This window comes from Vespa crabro, chromosome 17 (genome assembly GCF_910589235.1).
Source record: "Vespa crabro chromosome 17, iyVesCrab1.2, whole genome shotgun sequence".
Lineage (NCBI taxonomy): Eukaryota > Metazoa > Arthropoda > Insecta > Hymenoptera > Vespidae > Vespa > Vespa crabro.
In genome coordinates, this window is record NC_060971.1 from 4,393,326 (window position 1) to 4,419,660 (window position 26,335).

Below are 26,335 nucleotides of genomic sequence, written 5' to 3' on the forward strand. Positions count from 1 at the left end.
GAAAGACGAATTCGACGAATCGTAATGGCGTAATGGCGTGGCCTCGACACGAGCATCCCTTTTCCATCCAACCATCCCCAATCCCTCCCTCCCGAACCCCTTTTTAGGACTTCTCTCTATCTTTTTCTATCTCTTTCTTTATCTCTCCGAGTGCTCGCCATTTTCTCTTTTCTCTCTCTCTCTCTCTCTCTCTCTGAGCGCTATTTCGTCGGTTCCCCGCGTTTTCAATCATACACATCGGTGAGTTTCATTATTACCGAATTTAGAGTCCTTCCTCTTCTCGTATTTCTTACTCGATCGATAAAATCGCTTCGCCTTGAAATAAATTAAATCCGTTGCCAGTCCGTCGAGTTTGTCTTTCGATAAGATTCGATTCGATTCGATTCGATTCCATTCCATTCGATTCGATTCGATTCGATTCGATTCGTTCTTTCGTTGCGATCAAGAGGAATTTAAAGAGAGAAAGAAAGAAAGAGAAAGAAAGAGGGAGAGAGAGAGAGAGAGAGAGAGCCAAAGGTGGGTTTTCGAACTGAAAGAAGGAGAAATGAAAAGGCACGACGGACGTGCACGCGTGCATTCGTGAGCAACGACGCTTAAACGCGGCGTTAATTGCCGCGAATGAAACGAGATAGCACGAGGCAAGTGCCAGGCGAGTTTTACTGACAGGCGACAACGTACATACATATATACATACATACATGATCCATACTTACGTGACCCACGTAAATACATTTTTCCCTCTCTCTCTCTCTCTCTCTCTCTCTCTCTTCTCTTTCATTTTCTTTCATTCTTCCTTTTTTTTCTTATTTCTTTTTTCCTCTCCATCATTTCGGACTTAGTAATTCGTACGAGTAAGCGAAGAGACGATTGTCGTCATCGTCATTGGAATAATTCTTAAATATCAATTGAGCGTAAATTACGATAGAAAATAAATACCCCGGTAATTCCCCGATAGAATTCAAAAGGCAATAAAATACGATAGAATATACAAATGGGAATTATTTCTTGAAAGTTAAGATCGATGAAAATTTATCCGATGAAACAATCAAACGTACGAATGACACGTAAGTAATATCACGTGTTACGTGATAGATATGAACGAATCGTTTAATTCTATATCGGAGAATAGAAAGACGATGGCCGGTTGGTTGTTGATCGTTCGCCAACGCGTCTCTCTTTGTACCGTTATCCTTCTCTAATTCCGTTTGGCGAGTTTACTACGTGTTAGAAACACGCCGATTACGAGCCACGTCGATCTTTCACATAGGGTTACCATGACCACCATAGTCGTCCGCGAGGAACAGGACCTACCACAAAATCGGCTTTAAACCACCCTTTCAAACCATCATCCACTTTTTCATCAAACCCACCAGATGGAGGAACTCTCTACTCGTTAAGTAGTTTCCACTTCGAGACTTAATCGTAAAATTCAACTGGAAACTTAAATGAAAGCACATTCCCTTTCTCTCTCTCTTTTACTCTCTCTATCTCTATTTCTATCTAACTATCTATGTCCCTCTTTCTTTGGGTCACGTTTACATCGTACACGCAATAAAAGTCACGTCAAAGAGGTGGTCGACGAGGAACGACCGACAAAAAATGACAGACCCGACTGTGAACGACGAGAGAACTCGGTGGATGAAGGAACACGAGTCTCTCTCTCTCTCTCTCTTTTTCTTTCTATTTCTCTTTTTCTTCCTTTTTCTCTCGGTTTCTCACGCGGTCCGTTTCCTCCCTGAAACGGGTAGACGTGAGCGCACGCGGCCTCCTCTTTACGGCCGTACTTTGTGGTTTTCGAAAAGTTTCTTACGTTACTCCTTCAGTCTCGCCCACAGTGATTCTCCGTTTATCGAAAAACTCTTCGTTTACTCTTTCTCTCTTTCTCTCTCTCTTTTTTTTTCTGTCGTATCTGTACTTGAACGAAGATGATCATCGTCTTCCCTCTGAATGTATATTACGGACATGAGAAATACGCCTACAACAATTTTTCTCGAACAAAAGTCTCGTGCGTTAAGTTTAAAACGAGTAAAAAGTAAAAGACAAAAAAAGAAAGAAGAAGAAGAAGAAGGAAAAAAAATATACAAAAAAAAAAAAAAAGAGAAAGAAAAGAAAAAAGAAACGAACGAACGCGATGTCGTTCGAGCGGAATACCTTCGTTAGTCTCTCTTTATTTCTCTCTCTCTCTCTCTCTCTCAATCTCTCTCTCTCTTCTCGCGCTCGTGCGCGCGAAAAAGATGACAAATAGATGGCGAACGGAGGAGGAGCGCGTTAAAAATACGATTTTATGGTGTACGGAAACGTTTCTTCTTGTTGGGGACGTCGTTACGGCGTGATTCATCGAGTCGATCGTCACACATACACTCTCTCTCTCTCTCTCTCTCTCTCTCGGTCCACTGTCACAAAGTAAAAGACGCGTCTTCTTCCATATACATACGTATGCGTGTATCTGAGATAAAGAAAGAGAAAGAGAGAAAGAGAGAGAGAGTATACGAGCACGTCGACTTTCGTCTCGTTCGCGAGTCACACGTGCGCGCTCATGAACGCGTAAAGTGAAATCTCATACAACTGGCAAACACACACACACACACACGCACATACACACACATATGTATATACACGAGCGAACGAATGGTTCATGCTCATGCATCATGCTCACATGCTCATGCTCACGCTCACGCTCACTTACACGCATACCCTTATAAAACGGACTCCGCGAGATGACTCGCGCGTGTGCGTGATCCCGTGGCTCTGCGGTTATTTTAACAACGTGGCAACCTCTTTGTAGACCGCACGCTTGTAAACCAAGAATGAAGTCTGTTCGCCGGCGAAAAAAATACTTCTCCTCTGGCCCCCTTTCCCTCTCTCCCCGCGTCCAGAGGCCCCGGATCCCCGATTCCCCCCGTCCCATCGACGTCGTTGCCGCCGTCGCCGTCGACGTCGTCTCCTCCTTCACACCCGCCTTCCTCCTCACCCTTTTCCACTCTTCCATCTTCTTCCTCCTTCTCCATCTCTCTATGGCATTCTCCTTTTCCTACGTCTTGCTCTATTTCTTTTTTTTTTTTTGTTTCCTTTTTTTTCGTTTGTTTGCTTTTCTGTTTTTCTTTTCCTTTTTTTTTCTTTCTTTCTTTTTTAATTCTTCTTTTTCCTTCCCCTTTTTTCTCTTTCATCGACGAAACTCGTCCGTTTCGAATTCGATCGGAAATTTATTTCTTTTCCTTCCTTTTCTTTTTTTCTTTGTTTCTTCTTTCTTTTTTCTTTCATTTCTTCGTCGTTCCTTTTTCCTTGCTCGAATGTAAATAGGTAGATTAAGTAGGTAGTTATGTTGATAGTTAAATAGATAATAAAGTAAGATAGGTGGTATAGGTAGGTTAGATAAGTTAGGTAGTATAGGTAAGTAATTAAGTGGATAGATTGTATAAGTATATCTATGTAATTATATACGAAATGAATGTTAGCCATTTTTATTTTCGTACGTATTCATTTCAAAAGAAAATAACGAAAGTTTGGAATATGTGTGCTTTCGAGATTCATCGGATCGTTCGCTGACGTATTTTTGCGTGTCTATCTTTTCTCTCTCTCTCTCTCTCTCTCTCTTTTACGCGCGCGATCCCGCGTGAGTCACGCTCTAAATTTAGAGAGTCGTGGAGGCGTGCTCGCGCACACGCGAGAGACCGAGCAAAAATATGTCATATACTTGTCTTTATATCCGCGGCTATGTAGACACCGTGCAAAAGCTAGAAAGAGAGACAGAGAGAGAGAGAGAGAGAGAGAAAGAGAGAGAGAGAGAAGGAGGGAATGTGCACGCGGGAGGACGATGTGTCTTTTATCCCGAACGCGCGATGTGTGGTCCGCAGTTAAAGTCGTTCGAATCGCCCGCCGCGAAGAGCCTCGTCGAACGCCGCCATCAAAATCCAATGGTGCGCAGACCGCTTCTTCCCGTTTACTGCGAACACGACGTAACACGAAGAAGAAAAAGAGAAAGAGAGAGAGAGAGAGAGAAAATACCTATATGTGTCTTTATTTATAGCCGAATAACTACTCCGATGATAACAAATTTAACGTGGTGCTGATCGTAACCATTTGAAATGATCATTTTGATGAACGTTCTTAGAGTTTCCACGTTTGAAAATATTCATCATGGCCGACTCATATCACGTAGTACGATTTATTAGTCGACAGAAGTATATAACGTAGGTATGCATATGTAGATACATATATAATAAGTGCGTACGTACGTATATATATATATATATATATATATATATATATATGTATGTATCAGTGTTTAGTGATGATAAGCATTATAACGTGTTGGATGTTAAAAATGTGTTCATCGTCTATTCGTTCGAGTGTTATCTAAAGTTTTCAGAATTTATGCGAATAACCAATGTTCTGTGCCTTAAACTGAAAGAGAGAGAGAGAGAGTTTAAAAAATGTTTTAATATGGAAATATACGTAACTTTTTCCAATATTATAAATAAATATATTTTCAATAATTTCATCTTTATATATTATCGCGTTAAACGTAACAAAAAGATTTTCTTAATAATGGTTCACGTAAATGAGAAATAAAATGTTCGCGGACAAGTGGTCGTTCCGAATCTCGACGACGATTTGAGGCCGAGAACGTCGAACAATGGCTGCTCGAGGTATGGAAAGAGGGTTGTTCGTGTAAGGAAGGAAGGAAGGAAGGAAGGAAGGAAGGAAGGAAGGAAGGAAGGGTGAGAGTGGGAGGAGGATAAGAAGAAGAGTTTAGAAGCGAACCCCCGTGACAAGCCCTCTTTCTCGTCACGGCAAAGTTTCATCACCGACACGACGCAAACTCATTCACTCCCTAGGCCCTCCTCACTCGAGCCCTCCTCACTTCTGGAAGAACTTCCAGCAACAACTTTGGCTCTCCTCCTCGTTTATTCCGGCTGACTGCACGTTCGTTCCGGGGCTCGGGCACCAAAGTGGTGGGTGGGGGGAGGGGAGGGGAGAGGGAGAGATACTCAACGTTCCCTCTTTACCGTTCCCGTTCTAAACCCCGTTTCTACGGCCATCTTTCGCCCTCAAAAACTCGACGAATATAAAGTTCGATAGCTGCCTCTCGATCGTCTACGTGAATCGGAAGCTACGACCTTTCATAGTTTCCTTACCGCTCTTCGCATTTTTACGGTAAACGAACGAGCGATATTATCTTTGCCAAATCGAGAATCTACTTTTATTTACGATTCTTTTATGTTCCGTTATGGAGAGATATCTCCGGATCGAAAGAAACGAACTGAGGAGTTTTAAATGAACTTAAATGATAAACCGAGAAAATTATGAATTCTCGTAAAATTGTTTAGAGAAAAGATATACGAACGAACAAGAAGAGAAAAGATCTACGGTTGTCTCTGAGCAATGAAAAAAAAAAGAAAAAAGAAAAAGAAAAAAGAAAAAGAGAGAAAGAGAGAGAGAGAGAGAGAGAGAGAGAGAGAGATGAAACATGATAGAGAAAGAAAATACTCGCGTATAGAAGTCACGGGGTGATACCATTGGGATAGAAGGAAATAGGATGAAGGCGGGTTGTTCCCGTAAGGGTGAAGACCGTATGATCTTCAACGTAGGAAGGTAAAAGCAGGAGCGCGGAAAGGAAGACGTTAGAGAGGAACGAAGGAAGAATTAGCTAATGGCGCACGATGAATCCGTAATGGGTTTGTGCTGTTCTTCGGAGCTAAGGGGGGAGGATGGGTGGTTCGGGGTGCGAGATGGAACGGGAGGAGGGGCCTTGGGAGGGTTTGGACGCATCGCTGGGACCTCGAACTCTTCCATCCTTGCGATGTTTGCTCATCGACGCGTCGTGGAAACACGTGAAAAGACGAACAGACATGGAGAAAGATTGTATGTTTGTGTGTATAAATGTGTGTGTGTGTATGTGTGTGTGAAAGAGAAAGAGAGAGAAGGAACATAATACCCGGAGGAATGCAGAGAAGATGGAAGCTCGGATAGAAAAGGGATCTCTCTTGTAAGTAAAGGGAGGATGAAAGTGTGGTGGGGGTAAGACGAAGGTAAAACGAAGGAAAGAAAAGGGGTGGCTGCTTGGCCACTCTCACCAATCGGTGAATCCTTGCGGAAAAGCTTACAAGAGTGAATGTGTGTATGTGTGTGTGTGTGTGTGTGTGTGTGTAAGAGAGAGAGAGAGAGAGAGAATGTGTGTTGAGCTTTCATCGAAGTGCTGTTTGCGGCTGTTCAGTAACAAACTCCTCCCTTCTTTATCCTTTGGAAAACTGGCAACAAACGTGTTGCTCCACTCTTCAAGTCTACCCGCATCGAACTCCTTCTGCTGACTTCTTATTCTTATTCCTTTTTTACCATTCTTTTTTCTTCTTTTTCTTTTTCTCCTTCTTCTTCTTCTTCTTCTTCTTCTGCTTTTTCTTTTCGAGAATTTTTCAAGATCGTTTCGTTTTAAAGAAAGAGCGAGAGAGCGCTCGAGAGAACGTGAGAAAGAGAGTGAGAGAGACGTTTTATCGCAAATAGAAAAAGAAAGAAAGAAACAGTAAAAGAAAAGGAAAAAGAAAGAAAGCTCGTGTAAAAGCAAGCTTTCACGTTTTCTTACCGTCGTAAGTAATCAAACGCGAAATATTATTACGAACGTCATTGAATTTTTGTTAAATCGTATCGTTCCGTTCAATAAGATATATTAATGAGCGCCGAGAGAATCGGTAGGAATTATTTGCGGTAACTATCTTCTGTTATCGTCGACGGGCGTATACATACATAGTTTTTATGGCGGGAGGGAGGGAGGGAGGAGAAAAACACACATACATACAAACACACACAGACATAACATGTATCGCTCCTAATTCAACACTTTCGGGTGTTAATTCTGGTGAGAAGAGAAAATAATACGGGCTGGAGGAGGGTGGGAAGAGGGATGGAATTAATACTACGACGATTATTCGATCATCGTTTATATAAACTCTGATGAATGCTGACACAGGGATAAGAAATTATCGATTGATAACTACGACGTTACGTAGTACGTATGTAATATCCACCATCTTCTATTTCCTCGTGATCGAATGTTAAATTTTTCCGTGTCGAACAGATAGAAACTTGTTGCCGATGATTATTCCAATCGTTATTTCTTTATTAATTCCATTGGTATTTTAACGAAATAGAAATATGTAAGAGACGTTTAACACGAATGTATTTAAACTCACTACTAGGCCATTATTTTTCCATGACACCCGGTAGTCGAGAAGAGAGAACTTGCTATTCGTAGAACTCGTCTCTCTCTCTCTCTCTCTCTCTCTCTCTCTCTCTTTCTCTCTCTCTCTTTCTTTCTTTCTTTCTTTCCGCCTTCTTCTCTTTAGAAGAGACGCCTTTTGCCTGGTAGAGCGTCGCTCGTGGCAGACTTCGCGGTAATTCTTAGGCGATCTTCCGCTACTAACCGGCTGACAGAAAGAGAAAGAGAGAGAGAGAGAGAGAAGAGAAAAAAAAATCTCGATGGTTCCGAGAAGACAATCAAAGAAGCGGCGAGCCATTTGGGCATGACGACTTTAAAAAAATATAAACCGCGCGTCGATACGCACGCGAAGCTCCCATAGCATATGAGAAAGAAACAGAAAGAAAGAGGGTGCCCCCGGGCTTCTGTTATCTCGCGTCTTTAAACAGCTGTCGAGCGCGACGGTGCTCAACTATAATCGGAACGAAATAACCACGAACTTCAGATCGTGACCGTTTCCGACATACATACATAGATACATACATAAATATGTATACATATTCCAAATTATAATTTTATGTGATGTTAAAAGAAAAAGAAAAAAAGAAAAGCAGAAGAAAAACAGAAGGAAAAAAAGAAACATAGTAGAACTGAGATTAATACATTCCATAGATGCTGCGTATGTACGCGCGTTGATAAATATCGATAATTATTAGAGATAATATCGATATGTCGAGATGGTATATACGATTAGTAGGTAGGTATATTTGGTATCATCGCAGGTGCATGTCGATATCTATCGGTAATATCTATAATTAGAGATTAATATCTATCAATATCTATCTATATGTCAATATTAATGTCATTAAATTTCGATCTATCGATAATACACGAAATACTCTCTGCAATCATATATTCGTATATATATATATATATATATATATATATATATATGCGTATGTGTGTCTGTATACATGTACATATGTGTATACTATAAACATTTATGATATCCACGTATAAAGATATTGTAGATGAAATGATATCGATATTAAATATCATCAAATTTTCAAGTTTATTCATAATAATCATAGATAATAAATATATATTTTAGTTGGATATATCCTGGAGTTTGTGGGACAACGCGTACGGCGCGATCAAAGATGCCGCGAATGGCATCTAAACGTGACGAGGAAGGCGTCTTCCGAGTGTTATCTGTTACAACAAATCGAAATCACGTAGGCGATTCGCGAACGCGAGTTATTTGCATCATCCTCGAGCTCCTTCTCTTTATCCTTCATTTTATCCTTTCTCTCATTCTCTTCTCTTCTCTTCTCGATCGCAAATCGCATTGTGTGTTAATCAACGTTAGAGCCTCGCGGAAACGGCGTTTCCTTTGGCGCGAGAACGAGATCTCGTCTCGTATTTCTTCAAGAGGAACGAGCTTCAAGAACAAGAAAAATAAGAAAAATAAAAAGAAGAAGAAGGAGAAGAAGAAGATGGAAAAGAAGCTTGTCTCTCCGATTCGTAGCCGAGAACCCTAAGACAGAGATATTAGTGTCCGTCCGTTCAAGACGGTCAGTTTTAAACGCGAGCATCTCACGCGATCTATCGGCAAAAAAAAAATTTCATTGGTCGACCATTCGTAGGAAGTTAGCTCATCTCTCTTGAACATGCGATCTATCGAAATCTCGAAACACGTTTAAGATATTTAAATACGTACATAAATAAATATATAATATCTATCACATATCTATATATATATATATATATATATATATATATATATATATATATATATATATAAGTACACGCGTATTTAAATCGAAAGGGAAAAATAATCGATGCACTTGCGACTAATCAATCTTTTTCTTTTCGTTATTATATTATATTATACGTCATCGTTATATACAATATCATTGATATCCCATCGAACACGTTATAATCCCAAAGAGTTTTTCGGTATTGACAGTACGAAACATCATTCATTATTACATTGGTTAACACAATGCATCGGTATTTCTCTATGTTCTTCTTTCAACTTTGAGATTGACGAGTGATCGTCACGGGTCATTCATTATGCCCAGATTCTGATTATCATTTATTTCATTTAAATCGCGCCGGGTTAAAAGTACGGAATACTCGTGGAAATGCAAGCATTTTCTTTTTCTATCTTTCTTCTGTTTCTCTTTCTCTCTCTCTTTTTTTTTTCTTTGTTTCTTTCTTTCTTCTTTTTCTCTGTCTTCTTACTTCTCCTCCTTTTTTTTTTCTTCCCTTCTCGTTTTTTTTTTTTTTGTTTTCTTCTCTTTTTCTCGTCAATTTATTATAACACGACGACGATGACTCCGTTCGACCGTCCTCCTATAGCGTATTACGTATATATACACGTACACACGTACACGTGTATATATATATACGTATATATACACGTGCACAGGTATATTTTTACACACGAATAAACGCTCTAACGCTATATAATAAGGCATAGATAATTATGAAATCATAAAATACTGCGCTAAATAATTCTCGATTTTTAAACGTTCGTCGATTACCTATATGTTTATAACGTAATACCGCTTGGAAGAAACTGAGGGAGATTGGAAAAAGGAAAGAGAGAAGAAAAAAAAAAGGGGAAAGAGAAAGAAAAAAGATTAGGAAAAAAAGAAAGGAAAGATAAAAGAGAGAGGAGGAGAGGAAGAAAATAAAAAAGAAGAAGAAGGAAAGAGGAATGAACGGAGCAAAGTGTGTGAAAATCGTGCTCGAAATCAACGTGGAAGAGAAGAGAAAGAGAAAGAGGAGATGAAGAGAAGGAGGAGGAGGAGGAGGAGGAGGAGAAGGAGGAGGGAGGGGGCGGGTGGGACAACGTACGAGTCGGTCGATAATGCGGTCACCGATACCCAGGCTAGATTTGGCAATCGCCCGTAATTGCGTCGATATTTCACATAAGCCGCTTAATTGATTTTTCTCGCGACTTTGCCGTCTCTCTCTCTCTCTCTCTCTTTCTCTCACTCACTCTCTTTAGTCGCCAATGTGTGTGCATACATGTTGGAAAGCAAACGAAGGGTAGGTATGCAGTATTTACGACTATTTTTAAATCGTGCGGAATAAGCGACATTTATTAGGATGCCGATGAATCGACGGGCTCGGAACGTAATTTTGAAATCCGCTCTCTTGGCAAAGGCTCGTCAATAAATAATAATCTCGATATATACGTATGTATGTATGTATGTATGTATATATGTATATAGGTACATTATTGTATTTATGCGTGCAATTGACACAAGAGCGAGAGTAAAAAGCAGGAATTAAAAAAAAGAGAGGGCATGGAGAAAAAATATATATATGTAACTATATAAATATATATATATATATATATATATATATATATTATGTATAGGTATGTATATGTATATATGGCCTTAATAATCTCACGGAAAGGAGGATAAGAAGGAACATTTACCGACTAGCGAATTACATACATATATAGCATTTAATTAACGCAAATTAGAAAGTAACTTGATTTGTTTAAAGGAACGGTAGATAGGTAGGTAGATAGGTAGGTAGATAAATAAGTAAGTAAATAAGTAAGTATTGCTTAGTCGTACGCTTAGCTCAGCCTCTCTTTGTTTAAATGACGAAAGAAATTTATCGAGCGTGTCGATGATGGAAAAATAAAGGTATATAAACGTTAAGACGATATAATACGATTAATAACGTTAAACTATATATAATACAATCACTATTTTCGATTTCCTCGTAAAAGAAATTCCAGTTTAAACTTCTATTTCTAAATAGAAAAGCTTTTACCGAGAAACGCCGAGCGAGGAAGATGATAACGGGGCAAATTATTCAAATCAATGAACCCTAACAGTTGCTACGAGTTTGTTAAGAAACGATTTGATTCAAATGAAAGAGAAACAGAGAGAGAGAGAGAGAGAGAGAGAGAGAGACAGAGGGAAAGAGAAAAAGAGAGGAAAAATCAAAGAGAAAGAGAGAGAGAAAAAGAGAGAGAAAGAGATTAGAAACATAGTAAACAGTAATATTAATGAGCGTGCCACCCGCTGTCATGTCCGGCTATCGACCGTCATGCGAGTCATCGATACGTCCTGATACGCCAGTGACGCAAGTTTATTATTCATTAACATGCCAATTAACTTCGATGTCGTGGTTACTCTGATCGAACGATTTCTCTTTCTTTTTTTTTTCTTTTTCTCGCGTTAGATGAAAATAAAAAAGGAGGCAAAAAAGAAGAAGAAGAAGAAGAAGAAAAAAGACAAGAGATATTTCGTTCGTATTTCATTTGGTCATGCTCATCGTCGTCGTCGTCGTCGTCGTCGTCGTCGTCGTCGTCGTCGTCGTCGTCGTCGTCACAACTACGTGGAGAACCTTTTTGATATTACGTTTTTTTTCTTTTTCTTTCTTTTCTTTTCTCCTCAGATATTTACGGGACCTATATTTCAATGAATAATCCCCCCCCCTCCTCCCGGTAAAGAAGATGGCGGCGGGATAGGGAGAGATGAGGGTGGTGATGACGACGAGAGAGACGGGCCGAGTAGAGAGTAGCCGATCGAAAAAGATCAACGCATACCGATCGAAGATAACGATCGAAGGAAAACGATGTGGACGCCGACGTCGACGTAAACGCGAGATTTTAAGCGGCCAATAAAAGAGATCTAACGTCGACGCGATCGTGTTCAGAAAGGATTTTACGCAGGACCTTTGGGCTTCCCTTCTTCGATAGGGGAAAAAAAGGGGATGAGTGGATGAGGGGGAGGATGGTTACGGAGGGGGGTGGGAAGGATGAGAGGGAAGGGGTACAAGGCGCAGAAGTTCACGACATGAAGGCCTCATTATGCTGCTCGAGCGGGAGGACAGAAAGAAAGGAAGAAAGAAAAATGAGAAAAAGAAAGAGAGAGAGAGAGAGAGAGAGAGAGAGAAAGGGAGAGAGAAAGAGAGAGGAAGAGAGGGAAAAAAAAGCATAGACCGATAACCGACCGATACGGCCGGCTCGCTGAAAACACAGAAAACAGAGAATCAGCCTCATTACTTCTATCTTCCTCCCTCTCTCCCTCCCCCTCCCCCATCCCTACCGTCACACTCTCACTCTCACTCTCTTTCGCTCTCTCTCTCTCCCCCTCTCTCTTTTTCTCTTTCTTTCTCACTCACATATGCCGATTTCCAGGAATTCTCCGTGATCTTTGGTCCCCGTACACGCTTTAACACACTCCCTCACTCTCTTTCTTTCGTTCGTTCGTTCTTTTTTTCCTATGTTTCTTTTTCCTTGTTTTTTCTTTTTCTTTTTTTTTTTTCTTTTTTTTTCATTCTTTCTTTCTTTCTTTCTCCTTTTCTTTCCATCCTCGGTAAGAGCTGATAGTTGTCAGAAACCAGAGGATATCTTCTCTGGTCCCTCCTCACACTCTCTCTGTCTCTCTCTCTCTCTCTCTCTCTCTCTCTCTCTCTTTCTTCTCGTTTTCTGTCCAAGAAAGAGACGGTGTCGACGAACCGTCGATTAAGGATCTCCGCTCGCACGAAAAGTCCAACGTTGAAGGTTGTTACGAAGGGTCCCGACAGTCCCCGCAACCGCTCGCTTGACAGGATACGTTCCCGGCAAATCGAGAGGGCCGATCTGCTTCGAACTATCCAAGGAAGAAGACAAAAAAAAAGAACAAGAGAAAGAGAGAGAGAGAGAGAGAGAGAGAGAGAGAGAATGCTCGTGGGAGAGGCGAATATTTGTCCTCTCGAGAAACCTACGTGACGTCCGTTTTGCTTTCTACAATGTTGAGATATCCATTTACAAAACCTATCGATTTCTTTAGAGAAAAAGTACGAGCGAGAAAAAAAGAGAGAGGGAGAGAGAGAGAGATCATTATCGAAGAAGCTAATTAACAAATTATAATCAATTAACGATGATAAACGAACGTACGTGATCTAAACAAAAATTGATTGATTGGTATCTATATATACTGAGGCACGCTTTAATTGTATATATTCGTTCTATAAAAAATAAATATTCATTAGAATTAACAATAGCGTACGAGCATTAACGTACAATGTTTATTCAAAAAGATCAGGTCATGGTAAAAAAAGAATGGAGCAAATGTGTACTATAAACATAGTCAGTCCCACGATACAACCTCGTATTGCGATCGATCGATTCTATTTGAACGCGATAGAATCTATTATATACTTCAAAGAGGAGGAGCAACCGGCAACGTGTTTATCCCCGAACGATTGCGACACGGATATGTTAATGTCCCTATATCCGTACACGTTTTTGCTCTTTTAAAAAAGAAAAAGAAAAAAAAAAAAGAGCCATAAGAAAACAAAAAAAGCAAAAAGAAAAAAAAAGGAAAGAAAAACAAATACATATTTATTTTTATCGTGGCATTGATATTGCCTACAAAAAAAAAAAGAGAGAGAGAGAGAAAGGGAGAGAAAAAGAAAAAAGAAAAACAGAAAAATTTCGTCGAGTTCGCATAAAATTAAATTTTTACGATTCGTTCGTAGTCGAATAATAAAAATGTACGTAACAGTTCATAAAGTAAATAGATATTTACATGATATAGCAAGAGAGAGAAAGAGAGAGAGTGAGAGAGAGAGGGAGAGAGAGAGAGAGAGAGAAAATATGTCAGTTTTATCGTTGATGAAATGAGATAGAAAAAGTAAAACACTATCGTCATTGGATAAACGGAATGAAAATGAATGTGTCACGAGGCACGACGCGTGTTAAAAGGTAAAGTACCTACTTATGCAGTATGTATATAGTTTAGAATTGATTTGCAATATCGAAGAACGATATATATATATATATATATATATATATATATATATATATAACACGAAAGAAAATTCTTCCTAGGATTGGTAAAAAGTGAATAATCGTAGGTACGCAAGTGGCATTCTTGACGTCATGAAAAGAACCACGAAATTATTCGAAAGCGTGGCGATGTTAACGGATGACGGAATACAAATTAGGTTCGTCGACTTTGGGACTGTCACTCGATGGTTTTGGGCCTGGTCGAAAAAGTGGACAGGGCTCGGGCGAGATGATATCTTGTCGCAAACAGGCTGGCACGTTAATGAGCGTTGGAGACGAGAAAAATGAGAAAGTATTAACAAGAAAGAGGTTAAGATTAAAAGAGAGAGAGAGAGAGAGAGAAAAGAAACAAACAAGATATATATATATATAATCATAATAATAATAAATTAAATATGTTGAATGAATTAATGATACGAAATGATATTATAATCAAGAAGCGAAAAATGGAAAACTCAATCAGTACGTAACTTCTAGATTTTAATCTTTATTTCTCTTGAATACTTTCGATGAATTAGAATAAAAAAAGAAAAAAAGAAAGAAAGAAAAAGAGATATTCGATTCGTTTCTACGTTTCTTTTTTTTTCGTACGCGTTGAAGTCCTTTATCGATGATGTTTACCATCTCATCCTCTTTACGTCGACGTTCTTTAAAATATAAATAATACTATAATTGAGAATTGATGAGAGGATAGCATGCCCAACGTAAACTTGTTTACCGTCGAGGGAATCGATCCACTAGATCGTCCTGTTCTGTTAGTATTTTTCTCCTCGATCTATCCCTCTCCCTTCGACTTTTTTTTCCTCCTCCTCCTCCTCCTCCTTCTCCACGCGACTACGATAAATTTATTCCACCGACCGTGGGTGGAGCTCCTCGCGTTATTTCTAATGCCAGTAGACGTAGTCGTTTATTAATTCATTCCGGATAAACGAGAGTATCTATTTATTTATTTCTTTCTTTTCCTTTGTTTTTTTTTTCTTTCCTTTTTTCTCTGTCCGTTTGTCTGTCTGTCTGTCTGTCTGTCTGTCTTTTCTTTTCTTTTCTTTTCTTTTCTTTTCTTCTTCTTCTTCTTCTTTTCCTTTTGCTTCATCTTTACTTCATGTTTTTTTACACGTACATTATCAGCTTCGTTATGCGAGTTAATTCAATGCGAGATCTAACGTAAGCACGTTAAAGATATAATTGCGAGCTTGTTTAAAATATAATTAATTTATTAAACGATAAATTTAATATCTCATTCAAAAAGTGAATAGGTATATTATCTATCTAACTATCTATCTAACTACATACATATATTCCACTCGTTTTTAAATTAAAGAAATCAAGATTCTTGAGAACTGCATTCTCGTATTTGCTAACGTCGTAAGTAAAGCATCAATATTTTCCATTTTTTCTTTTTTTCTTCTTTTTTTTTTCATTCTTTCTTTCTTTCTTCTTTTTTCTCACGATCTCGCGCGTGTCAACCATAGTTGTGCACTTTCTAGCTAAGGTATGCTTAGCGAAACCGTGCTAAACCAAACCACGAGGAGAAAAGAGAAAGAAAGAGAATGATCTCGCGTTGAGATCGATATCTGGTCACGAACGGAACTCGCCTGCACTCGTCCGTGAATACACGCGCGTTTATTAAATTAACACAGTGAACGAACAGACAGAGAGAGAGAGAGAGAGAGAGAGAGAGAGAGAGAGAGAGAGGAGAATTAAAGAAAGACAGAGAGGACAGAGGAGGAAAAAAAAACGGAATGCACAATCCCGTAGACTAATCGCCAAGTAAATCGCCGAATCGTTTGTGAAACCACGCAAAACACAAGTCCTTGCAGGTGTCAGATCTCGCTAACAAATTACGCGTATGCACGAATGATTCCTATTATGCAAGAGATTATACACAACATATATATATATATATATATATATATATATATATATATATCCCGTAAATTTAAAATCGAAGAGAATAAACTAACCGGTATAAAAGTTGTTAATCTCAAAAGGAACGAAATCTCTCTGTCTATCTTTCTCTCTTTCTCTCTCTCGAGTTCTTTTCGAATCTTCGAAGCGAAGATTTTAACGAGCCTCTCCTCCTAGAGAACGAGCACTGAAATTAAGATTATCGCTCGTTAACGAGTCGCGAAAACGTCGTTCGAATGGAGTATACACACACACATACACATATACACGTGTGAACACACATAACACACACATATACGGACGAGAGCGCGCGTTCCATGAGATAAAGAGAGAGAGAGAGAGAGAGAGAGAGACAGAGTGAGAAAGAGAAAGAGAACAAATAGGACGATGCAAGAGAATAGGAAAAGGAGGAAGCAAGAGTGCAAACCGCGACAGATTTCTCGCAGAGATTCGTATCTCGTCACGAATTAGCTCTTGCTTCGTGTAAACTGCTCGGGAACAATAAATCCAAAGACGCAACCTCGACGACGTTGCTTTAAACGTATCGTTCTCTTTCTTCCTTTCTCTCTCTCTCTCTCTCTCTCTCTCTCTCTCTCTCTCTCTCTCTCTCTCTCTCTCTATTTATCTCGTGTACGTATTTAAGGCTAACGTAACGCTCGCTTTTGATTGTTATTGATCAACCGTTTTGTCTCTCTCGCGTACGTATACGTGCACGCTTACGTGTTTGCTAGTCGGTGCGTGCACGCTTCGCCGAGCTGGCACGCAACGCGGCTCTATAATGTTGGCACGACAGAGCGAATATAGAGACGGCGGACCTTAATGAATCTTTATGGGATGATGTCGTGAACTTGTATTCCCTCCGGTGACTGACTGAACCCGAGCATAGCCATTGGCGTGATCTGTCATTGCTACCGACGTTAAGTTTATTCTTTCGACAATAATAGAAAACAAGAAAAAAGAAAGAAAAAAAAAAAGAAGAAAAGAAAGAAAGAGAGAAAAAGGAAGACGGAAAGAAAGAATGGAAAAAAAAAAATTAATAAAAGTAAAGAGAAAACGTATATGAAAAAAGAAAGCAGAAAAAAAATATATGTATATATATATATATATATATATCATATATAAATCATTAGGATCGATCTATCAATATCATTGACAATTGGAAATATTAATAGTCGATATAAGCGATTTAAAATTTGCGCCGATCATTGGACCAACCGAGCTAATTTTCCGGACGTATTTCTTTCATTCGTTTGTTTGTTTGTTTTTTCTTTTTTTTTTTTCCTTTCTCAATGAAAATCACCGAACGAACGACGACTACGCCAATGGGGAACGGTTCGCTCGTTAGTCTCGGCATAAGCCTTTAGCTTTGATGGTGACGAGAAGTGCGCGCGCGGGCCCGCGTGTTCGTAAAATTTGAAGGGCGTGCAGAAGGTCCGTGGGGGTCTCCTCGATCCGCGTCTTGATTGTCATCGACTCGTCGCTCATCGCGTGATATCGTCGTTGGGTCGCGTTCGCGAGTCATCGCGCTTCCCCCACTTTCTCTCTCTCTCTCTTTTTCTCTTTCATATGTATACAAATAAAAGAGGAAAAAAAAAGAAAGAGAAAGAGAGAGAGAAAGGAAAGGGAGACCTACTTTCGGCTTCATCGATCCTAAACTCCGATCGAAACTTTGCTTTTTTTTTTTTTTACATTTAAACAGTCATGAATATATATTTTCCTCGATCGAATGATTTAAGAGAAAAGAAAAGAAAAAAAGAAAAAGAGCAATTTTAATAGACATCAACATTTTGATTACGATGTAAAAAAAAAAAAGAAAAAAAATAGAAAAAATATTGAACAGTACTTACCGGGGTCCGAGGAATCCAAACTGGTAGGTGCTTGTTGACTGAGTGGTCCGGGTGTACCACCGCTTCCAGGACTACGTGCATCATCGTTACCGCCCGCACCAGGATAGGAAAGCGATGAGGAGGGCGGCCTCTGTAGAGCAATAACAAAGAAAAAAAAAACGAACGATATAGAGATTCCATGATTGTCGAAAATTTGTGCAAATTTTTTCCGCTCGCTCTACACCTCCCACCACACGCCTCATTTTCCACCGATACGTTCTTCTCGTATGAAAGCGAAGTTCTCATGAAAATAATGTATCGAAACGTTGGAATGAATTAATGAAAGCGAAAGATATCCGTTGAGGAGGGGTTCGGGGAGAGAGGAGGATAAAGGAAAAAAGAAAAAGAAAAAAAGAATCAAAGAAGAAAAGGAAGAAGAGAGGAAAAAGGATTGAATGACAAGACTCGTGAGTGGCTCGTACGCGATTGGGGGGGGGGGGAAAAAAAGAAAAAAAAAAAAAAAGAAAAAAATGGTAAAGAAAAAAGAAGAAGAAAAAGAAACGAAATAGAAATTATTTCGAAAACGCCCGCGTCGCCGGTACTCGAAACGTGTGCCAGGAATTTTTTTCTTTTCTTTTTTTTCTTTCTTTCTTTTTTTTTCTTTTTTTTTTTTTTTTTTTTTGAAAGCGCCTTAAAAAAAAGAGAAAGAGAGATGCGCACGCCTCGTACGTGAGGAGTATGTTCGTTCGGCCATTGATGATGGGGACCATACGAGCCGACCGATTTCGATCTCGATTAAAGACGGAGCACACGTAGCTCAGCACGAAAATGCTCCTGGCATAAGTGATTCGAGAGGACCCTGTCGTCGTACGCGTCCATCTTACGAATCAACGGATTTTATCGAAGGTCGACGAGTAGAAGAGGGTATAACCATACACACTTGTTCAACGATACGCTCTTCGTTCGATATATTTACGTTTAAGAAAGGAACAAAATTTTTCTCGAGAATATTATACGACGTGTCCATTAGTCGAGGAAATGTTTCTTTCTTTTTTCTTTCTTTTTCTTTATTCTTCTCTCTCTCTCTTTTCTACTTCATTTTTTTCTTTTCTCTTTTTTACTTTTTTGATTTTCTATTCGGCGATGCGCGAGCGGAAGGATCGACCTCCCAAGATTAAAATCGCTCGCGATCTGAGCGCGCGCTGTTAGATGCAATGTATTCAACGACACGAGAGTAAGAGGCCACACATTGATCTAAGCCAATCCGACACTTTCGAGTCCTCGAGCTCTCAATGACGCTCCACGAATGCTCCAAAGTGTTATTATAAGAGCTCCAACTTGACGAACGAGCGAGCGAGAGAGAGAGAAAGAGAGAGAGAGAGCCGGCAGTCTCATCGTCTCAATGATCCTTCATAACGATCGTGCGACGAGCTCTCGCTTTGTTTCCCAATCGTGTCGTGGATGGCTGTTCGTGAGACCTTCCGAAATAAAAATTCGTCTCGATGGTAGTTCCAATAAATAAAAAGGCAAAAAAAGAAAAAAAAAAGGAAAGAAAAAAAGAGATAAAGATGAAATCAAAAGATAAAAAGAAAAAAGAAAAGAAAAAGAGAAAGAAAGAAGGAGTAGATACGATCAATATCCTGTATATATATATATATATATATATATATATATATATATATATATATAAACGTTTCTCGATCTAGTATCGAGGTCGAAGGGTAAGGATTTCAAGACGATCGAGAATCACCGATCGAGAATCTCCGAGAGACGGTATCACGTCTGCACGAACAACAATGACTGACAGCTACTCCCACATGCTGTCACGCTCGTCATCTTCGCGATAATCGACGCACACAATCTCTATCCATCTCTCTCTCTTTTTCTCTGTCTCTCTCTCTCTCTCTCTCTCTCTCTCTCTCTCTTTGTTGACCATGTCCCCTCTCGCATCTGCTTAAAATCTAAACGCCCTTCCGACTAAAGGACACGCGGATGCGGATACGCCGATCAACTGGTCCTACCTCGAGCCACGAAAATAGAGTACAAAACGGAGAGCGAGTGAGACAGAGAGAGTGAGTGAGTGTACGTGTGTGTGTGTGTGTGTGTGAGAGAGAGAGAAATTTATATAAATGATCAACGAAATAAATCATTTGATATATCATTAGAAAATTTCCTCTCAAAATAAATGATCAAGAACGTTTAATAAAGAAAATGATCAAGAGAAGAAAGTGATAATGTCATGACGATGATAAGATTCACGTTATCTCGAAACATACGTTTGGTTTATATTATCCGGCACTGTTTACGGTGGGCCTCCATCGCTGACGTCACTTCCTACTAAACGCTGAATCGCCGTTTTTTAAGTGGACAGTAGGGTCCACCGCGTGACTTGTGTCGATGCAATGATAAACGTTTAACGCGTCGTCGACGGACGAGCGTGAGAGCGAGAAAGAGAGCGCGCGGGCGGGCGGGCGTGCTGACCGCGAGAGATAGAGAGAGAGAGCTAGATAGATAGATAGATAGATAGATAGATAGATAGAAAGAGAGAAAGAATGAAAGAGAGAGAGAGATGGATAGAAAGCTACGTGATCTCGTTCCACCTCGTTGGCCCTCTCTCTTTCTCTCTCTCTCTCTCTCTCTTTTGGTCCATCATCTCGTCGTCTCCTCTCGCCTCCGTTTTTATCTGCCACTCTCCGTGTCTACGGGCTCTCTTAAAGAGTAATTCGACAAACCGGATGTCTGATGAACCTGGACCCTTAAAATAAATCAGTTGCCCGCATCTAATACTTTCATCGTTCCTACGAACGTACGAGCATGCCGTTTCCTTCTACTGTTCGACCAGTCGAAGAAAATTTTTAAGGCGGTACTTGATTGATCGATCGATCCCTTCGATCGTGAATTTCAATTCGAAACTGTGAATTTCGAAACGATGATTGAGTCTATTGGGAAAAAGATTTAACGATTGTGAAACGATGAAGAAGTAAAATGATTTTCGAACGTGAGGAAGGAAGGAAGGTGTGTGTGTGTGTGTGTGTGTGTGTGTGTGTGTGTGTGTGTGTGTGTGTGTGCGAGAGAGGAGAGAGAAAGAGAAAGAGAGAGAGAGAGAGAGGGAGAGAGAGAGGAAAGATAGAAAGATAGTAAGAGAGAAAGAGAGACTGAGGAGGATCTAAACGTCAGTCCTAATTCTCCGACGTGAAGAAGGATAACCGGCGCGCGCCCGCCGTCATCCTCGAAGCAAGACAATAAATTATAATCGCGTTTCTCTCGCGCCGCCTCGGATGCACCGAGCACGCGCTCTACTCCGACACACAAACACAAACACACATACACACACACACACACACATACACACACACACACATAGACACGCTCACAAGCCTCCGGTTCATGGCGCTTTGATCTCGTATGAAAGCCAGAGAAAGACAGAGAAAGAGAAACAGATAGAAAGAGAAAGAGTGAATGAGAGAGAGAGAGAGAGAGAGAGAGAGAGAGAGAGAGAGAGTGAGAGAGAGAGAATGAGAGAAATATAATAGATACTTAGATAATTAATTCATCACGTTGTAATGTATGGTCGTAGAAGATAAATGAGAGGAATAAAAAGACAAAAAGAAAAACAAAAAAAAAAAAAAAAAGAAAAAAAGAAAGAAAGAGGAAGAGAAAAAGAAAAAATACGATTGATTCGAAATGAAATTAAAAATGGAGCACACTTTTCTATTCTATTTGTGTCTTTGGACTTACAAAGTTTACGTTCGAAGAACAATAAATCAACTCTTCCGTGCTATTTTCCATATCCTCCCTATTCCTCTCTCTTTCTCTCTCTCTCTCTCTCTCTCTTTCTCTCTTTTCGAAGAAGAAGAAAAAGAAGAAGAAGAATCGGCACGAGATGACTTACGTACGTATTAATTGGTCGTAGTAACGTAACGCTATATAATTATTATGTAATTAGTAGCCGGACATTAGCAGTCGTTGACTGCTTTACAACCGAGATACGTAAATCTCGTCAATTAATTTATTGGTACTTTCAATACCATATATATATATATATATATATATATATATATATATATATATGTATATGTATAAATGGAGAATATATGGAGAAACGAAGGAAATAACTAAACGTGTCTGTCTCATCGTTGGAATAATAAAATAATATCTAAAAAAGGAATCATAGACGATAGAAAGATAGAGAAAGTGAGAGAAAGAGATAGGTAGATAGATAAATAGATAGATAGAAATGGAAAAAGAGAGAAGGAGTGGAAAAAGAAGGAGACGTAAAGTATAGTCGAATAGAAGAATATCATCTTTACCGAACCAAAACCGAATCCCATTGCTTACAGAGTCCGATTCTTCGTCTTTTGCCGTTTTACGAGAGGCGGAGTAACGAAGAAGAAAGAAGAAGAAAGAAGAAGAAGAAGAAGAAGAAGAAGAAGGAGAAGAAAAAGAAGAAGAAAATAGAAAGAAAAAGAGAAAAAGAGGTAGAGAGACAGAAGTCTCTCGGTCTTGAATTTCTCGACGATACCGCCGGCCATATAGGGATCATAAATTACGATTTATTGCGGAGGCAGCGCCTCCGCTCGACGGATTATCTTACCGTTATGTCAGCACGCTACAATTATATTTACATTTTCCTTCGTAATGGAATTCTACTCGCCTTACGAATTTCTATCGAAGAATCTTACCGAAGAGTCATTGTTCGTTCGTACATTAGGGTCATTCGTTCGTTCATAAAATATTAGAAGGAAGACCGGTCTCCGTTATCTTTCCCCTGTCCTCTCTCACTCTTCCAACCCCTTCCGTCTTGATCTATCCATTCAATCAATCAGGTTTTAAAATTCTCCAATACCTGGATTAAACTTAATCTTTGATCTCTGTCGGATATATAAGGAGGAAAAGGATTTTTCGAATTGTAAAAGATCACAAAGATCAAATTCTTTGACAATCTAAGTAACCCTCTACGTAATAAGTTTGGTTTATAAGCTTACTTACAAAGGATGGAAGTGAAAGATCGATCGATCGTAAATTACGGATTCCGTTGATGATCGTAGAAGAAGTTGAGGGAAGATGGTTTGATGGAAAAAAAAAAGAGAAAGAAAGAGAGAGAAGAAAATAAAAAATGAAGGAACTAAAGAAGTCGAAAAGAGAACTACGCGCGTGCAATATATACCCGTGTTACGTGACGTGCAAGGTACCTGTGTGTGGACTGGGCCCTTTAACAAGATGTACACCTGACTGGCGAAAGATTTTAAAACGGTCGTATAAACGAAACAAATTTATGACGGTCGTAGAGAAACGGAGCACGCGCGAAAGGGGAAAGAGGGAAGGGGTGGGGAAGGAAGAGCAGGCAGAATGAAAGAGAGAGAGAGAGAGAGAGAGAGAGAGAAAAGTGTGGCAATGAACCAGTGGTGAGTAGAAGAGTGAGCGAGACAGATAGACAGAAAGAAGGAGAGAGAGAGAGAGAGAGAGAAAACTGATCCGTACCTTTTAGAAGGCTCCCATTTCACATGAACGTGAAACGTCGTTCATATTCACGGACGAACGGGAACTCCGTTTTGAAATGATCCCGTTCGCCATAAATATGAAATCCCGTATGTTCGGACCCTGTTCCCTGTCAATAAAAATTGTCGACTTTTTTCGCAATTCGCGCTATTGTTTTTTACACGAAGATTTTTCGTCTCTAGATCAGGGCCAAACTATATATATATATATATATGTGTGTGTGTGTGTGTGTGTATATATATATATACATAAATTTATCGAAACGCTCGTTTCTCTTCCCGGTGTCTATTAAACCGTATAAAACCTGTATAAAACGTTAGAACGGTTTCGTTCATACGGTCCACCGTGTTCCACGTCAATGGACGTGCTCCACGGGAGTCTGCTTTTAGGGCTTGTGGAAAATACATATATGTATTTATATGTATATGCAATAGAGAAGTTTTATATATTTTTAAGGGACTAAGGTCGTATTTACAAATACAAATCTGTGTCACCGTGTATCGGGGAAGATTATTTTATCGTGAATATAAAATGGATCTATGGATAAATTTATTTGGATATTTTTTCTTTTCTTTCTTTCCTCTTTTTTTTTTTTATTCGTTTTTTAATACTACGAAACTCTGTCTCTCTCTCTCTCTCTCTCTCTCTCTCTCTCTCTCTCTTTTTCTCTCGATCCGTTGAATTAAATATATATCATGTGCACGATGTTTCCGAATGTTCTCACGAATAAAATGTCATCGTCGTCGTTGTCGTTGTCGTTGTAATGTCGTCGACGTAACTCAGTCGTCGCGAGTGACGAAAGGCATACCACGGAGTGTGATAAATGCCAGAGCAATTACGTATTGACAGACGTCGGTGCATCGTCCGATCGCTTGTCTCATCTCAAGTATTTCGACGCATCTTCCTGCTGTGCAGCAATAACTTACAAAGTTTCTCTAACGTTGAATCGTACAACTAAATGTTTATTATAATATATAGATCGTATCATCGATTCGAACGTCGCCGGATTCTTTGCGATGAGAATTTTCGAATGAAAAAGAAAAAAGAGAAAAGTACAAAAGTACAAAATAGAAAAAAAGGGGAAAGAAAAAAGCGAGAAAGAAAGAAAACGAAAACAAAAGAAAAAAAAAAAAAAAAAAAGAATTTCAAGGATAACTCGAAGAGAGGAAGAGTCTCGTCAATAGCGAACTAAGAAACGCGTCAGTCTTCGTGGCAGGGCCGAAGTTTGGGTCAGGGTCCATGGGTTTTAAGAGGCAAAAGGTCTAACGAAAGGTAGGAGGGCCGCCGTTCGACCAGCTGATGGATCTAATCAACATTCCTCCCTAATCACGATATGGCTGCCTCTCTTGCTCCTTCTCTTCTTTCACTCTAAGCGAGAATGAGAGAAGATGAGAGAGAAAGATTCTCTCTCTCTCTCTCTCTCTCTTTCTCCCTTATACCCGCTCGATGGAGATTTGCAGAGACGCGTCGCACGCATTCGTTTTAATTTAACCGCCGTATAAATTAGACTCCCAAATGATAGTTTCTCCTCGAACGGCGACGACGGCAAGGCGGACGACGAAAAACTACGATGCACCCCGTCCGTTCCTAATCACTGACAACGAAAAGCGAAATAAAGGAAAAATCTTAAAAAATCAATTTATACACCCTACGAGAAATTATTTTTCAATGAACGCGAGAAGGATTGTGAAAGTGAACGGATGGATTGGATGATAAGAAGGAGCGAAAAGGGAAAAAGTGAAGAGGGATGGAAAATGTGAAACAACGAAGTAATTCGAGGATTGAAGGAAAAAATGGAAATCAAATTGGTAATGCATTAAGATTTTTTTTTTCCTTTTTTCGATATGTCTCGTGAGAGAAAGAAATAAAGAAAATAATGGATGAATGAATAAAGAACAAAAAAAGAAAGAGAGAGAGAGAGAGAGAGAGAATGAAGGGATTTCTTTGATACGACGACGATAGATCGTTACGGGTCGGTCGAAGGTTCCAACGAGAACGACGTACCCGTCGTATAGTTTTGCTGATACCGATAACGTAAAGGCAGTACCGGTAACAACGCTCCACCAACGTTCGAGAGACTCGCAGAGGGCACGGACTCATATCTGGTAGCACGGTGGCGGCGTTCCTCGGCTAATTGGTTTCCCGTGTTGCCTTTTCTCCCTCGGGATAAGAACGAGAACTCTCTCTCTCTCTCTTACTCTATCTTTCTCTCTTACTATTCTCATATTTCTTTTTTTCCTCTTCGTCGTCTTCAAAAAGGATCCACGAAATATGATATTTCGTAGATCTCACGGCAAACGTGAAAAAGAGGAAAGAACAGAAAAGAGAAAGAAAAATAGAGAGAAGAAAAAGAAAGAAAAGGGGAAAAAAGATGAAGCTCCTCCTTTTTTCGTCGAAAGAGAAATTGGAAAAATTTGGACAAAAAAAGAGAAATAAAAGAAAAAGAAAAAGAGAAAATAAGACGACTATCGAAAGGAATAGAATTTCTTGTGGCAAAGGTGGTCCTTTCTCGTGGGATTCGCGCTTTTAAATATCGCGGACAAAAAAAAAAAATATATATATATATATCATTCTGGGATGCGCGCGTGAATGTACGCCTGCGTAAGGCACTCTCGCGAAAGCCCGACAAAAGCGGAGCAAAAGCGACGCTAACGATTGCCAAGAGGCAACATCTTATCGCGAGTTGCGATCGCATTAAGCGCGGCCAGTGACACCCAGTCCTCGGACGTACACGCACGTGAATACACATATATACACACATACATATATATATATATATATATATATACGCAGATACACGCACGCACGTAGGCGTGCGTATATAGATGCGTGTACGCGCGCACTAACTCATATACGTACGCACGAAAACACAAATGTTCGTTTGTACACACGTAAAGACATATACGAACTCACGGTATATATACCTTCATTAGCGAAAAATAATTGTGGGCTCGGCAGCCTCGTGTTCGCCAATGAAGAGCCTCGTAAATGCGGCCCGTTATTACCGAAGGTATGCGTCCTACGACTGCCTTCGAGCTTTCTTTCTCTCTCTCTCTCTCTCTCTCTCTCTCTCTCTTTCTCTCTTTATTTCTCTCTTTC

General features: G+C 39.7%; 1 protein-coding gene across 3 annotated transcripts in view; it reads right to left on the reverse strand.

Annotated features, from left to right (window-relative positions):
- LOC124429990 (homeobox protein homothorax) overlaps positions 1-26,335 on the reverse strand; it is a 371,378-nt gene that overhangs the window by 243,236 nt on the left and 101,807 nt on the right. For all 3 annotated transcript variants that reach the window (XM_046975959.1, XM_046975958.1, XM_046975957.1), the window contains exon 7: positions 17,759-17,888. In XM_046975959.1, coding sequence (XP_046831915.1) covers positions 17,759-17,888 — 130 coding nt within the window. The remainder of the gene's footprint in view (positions 1-17,758; positions 17,889-26,335) is intronic.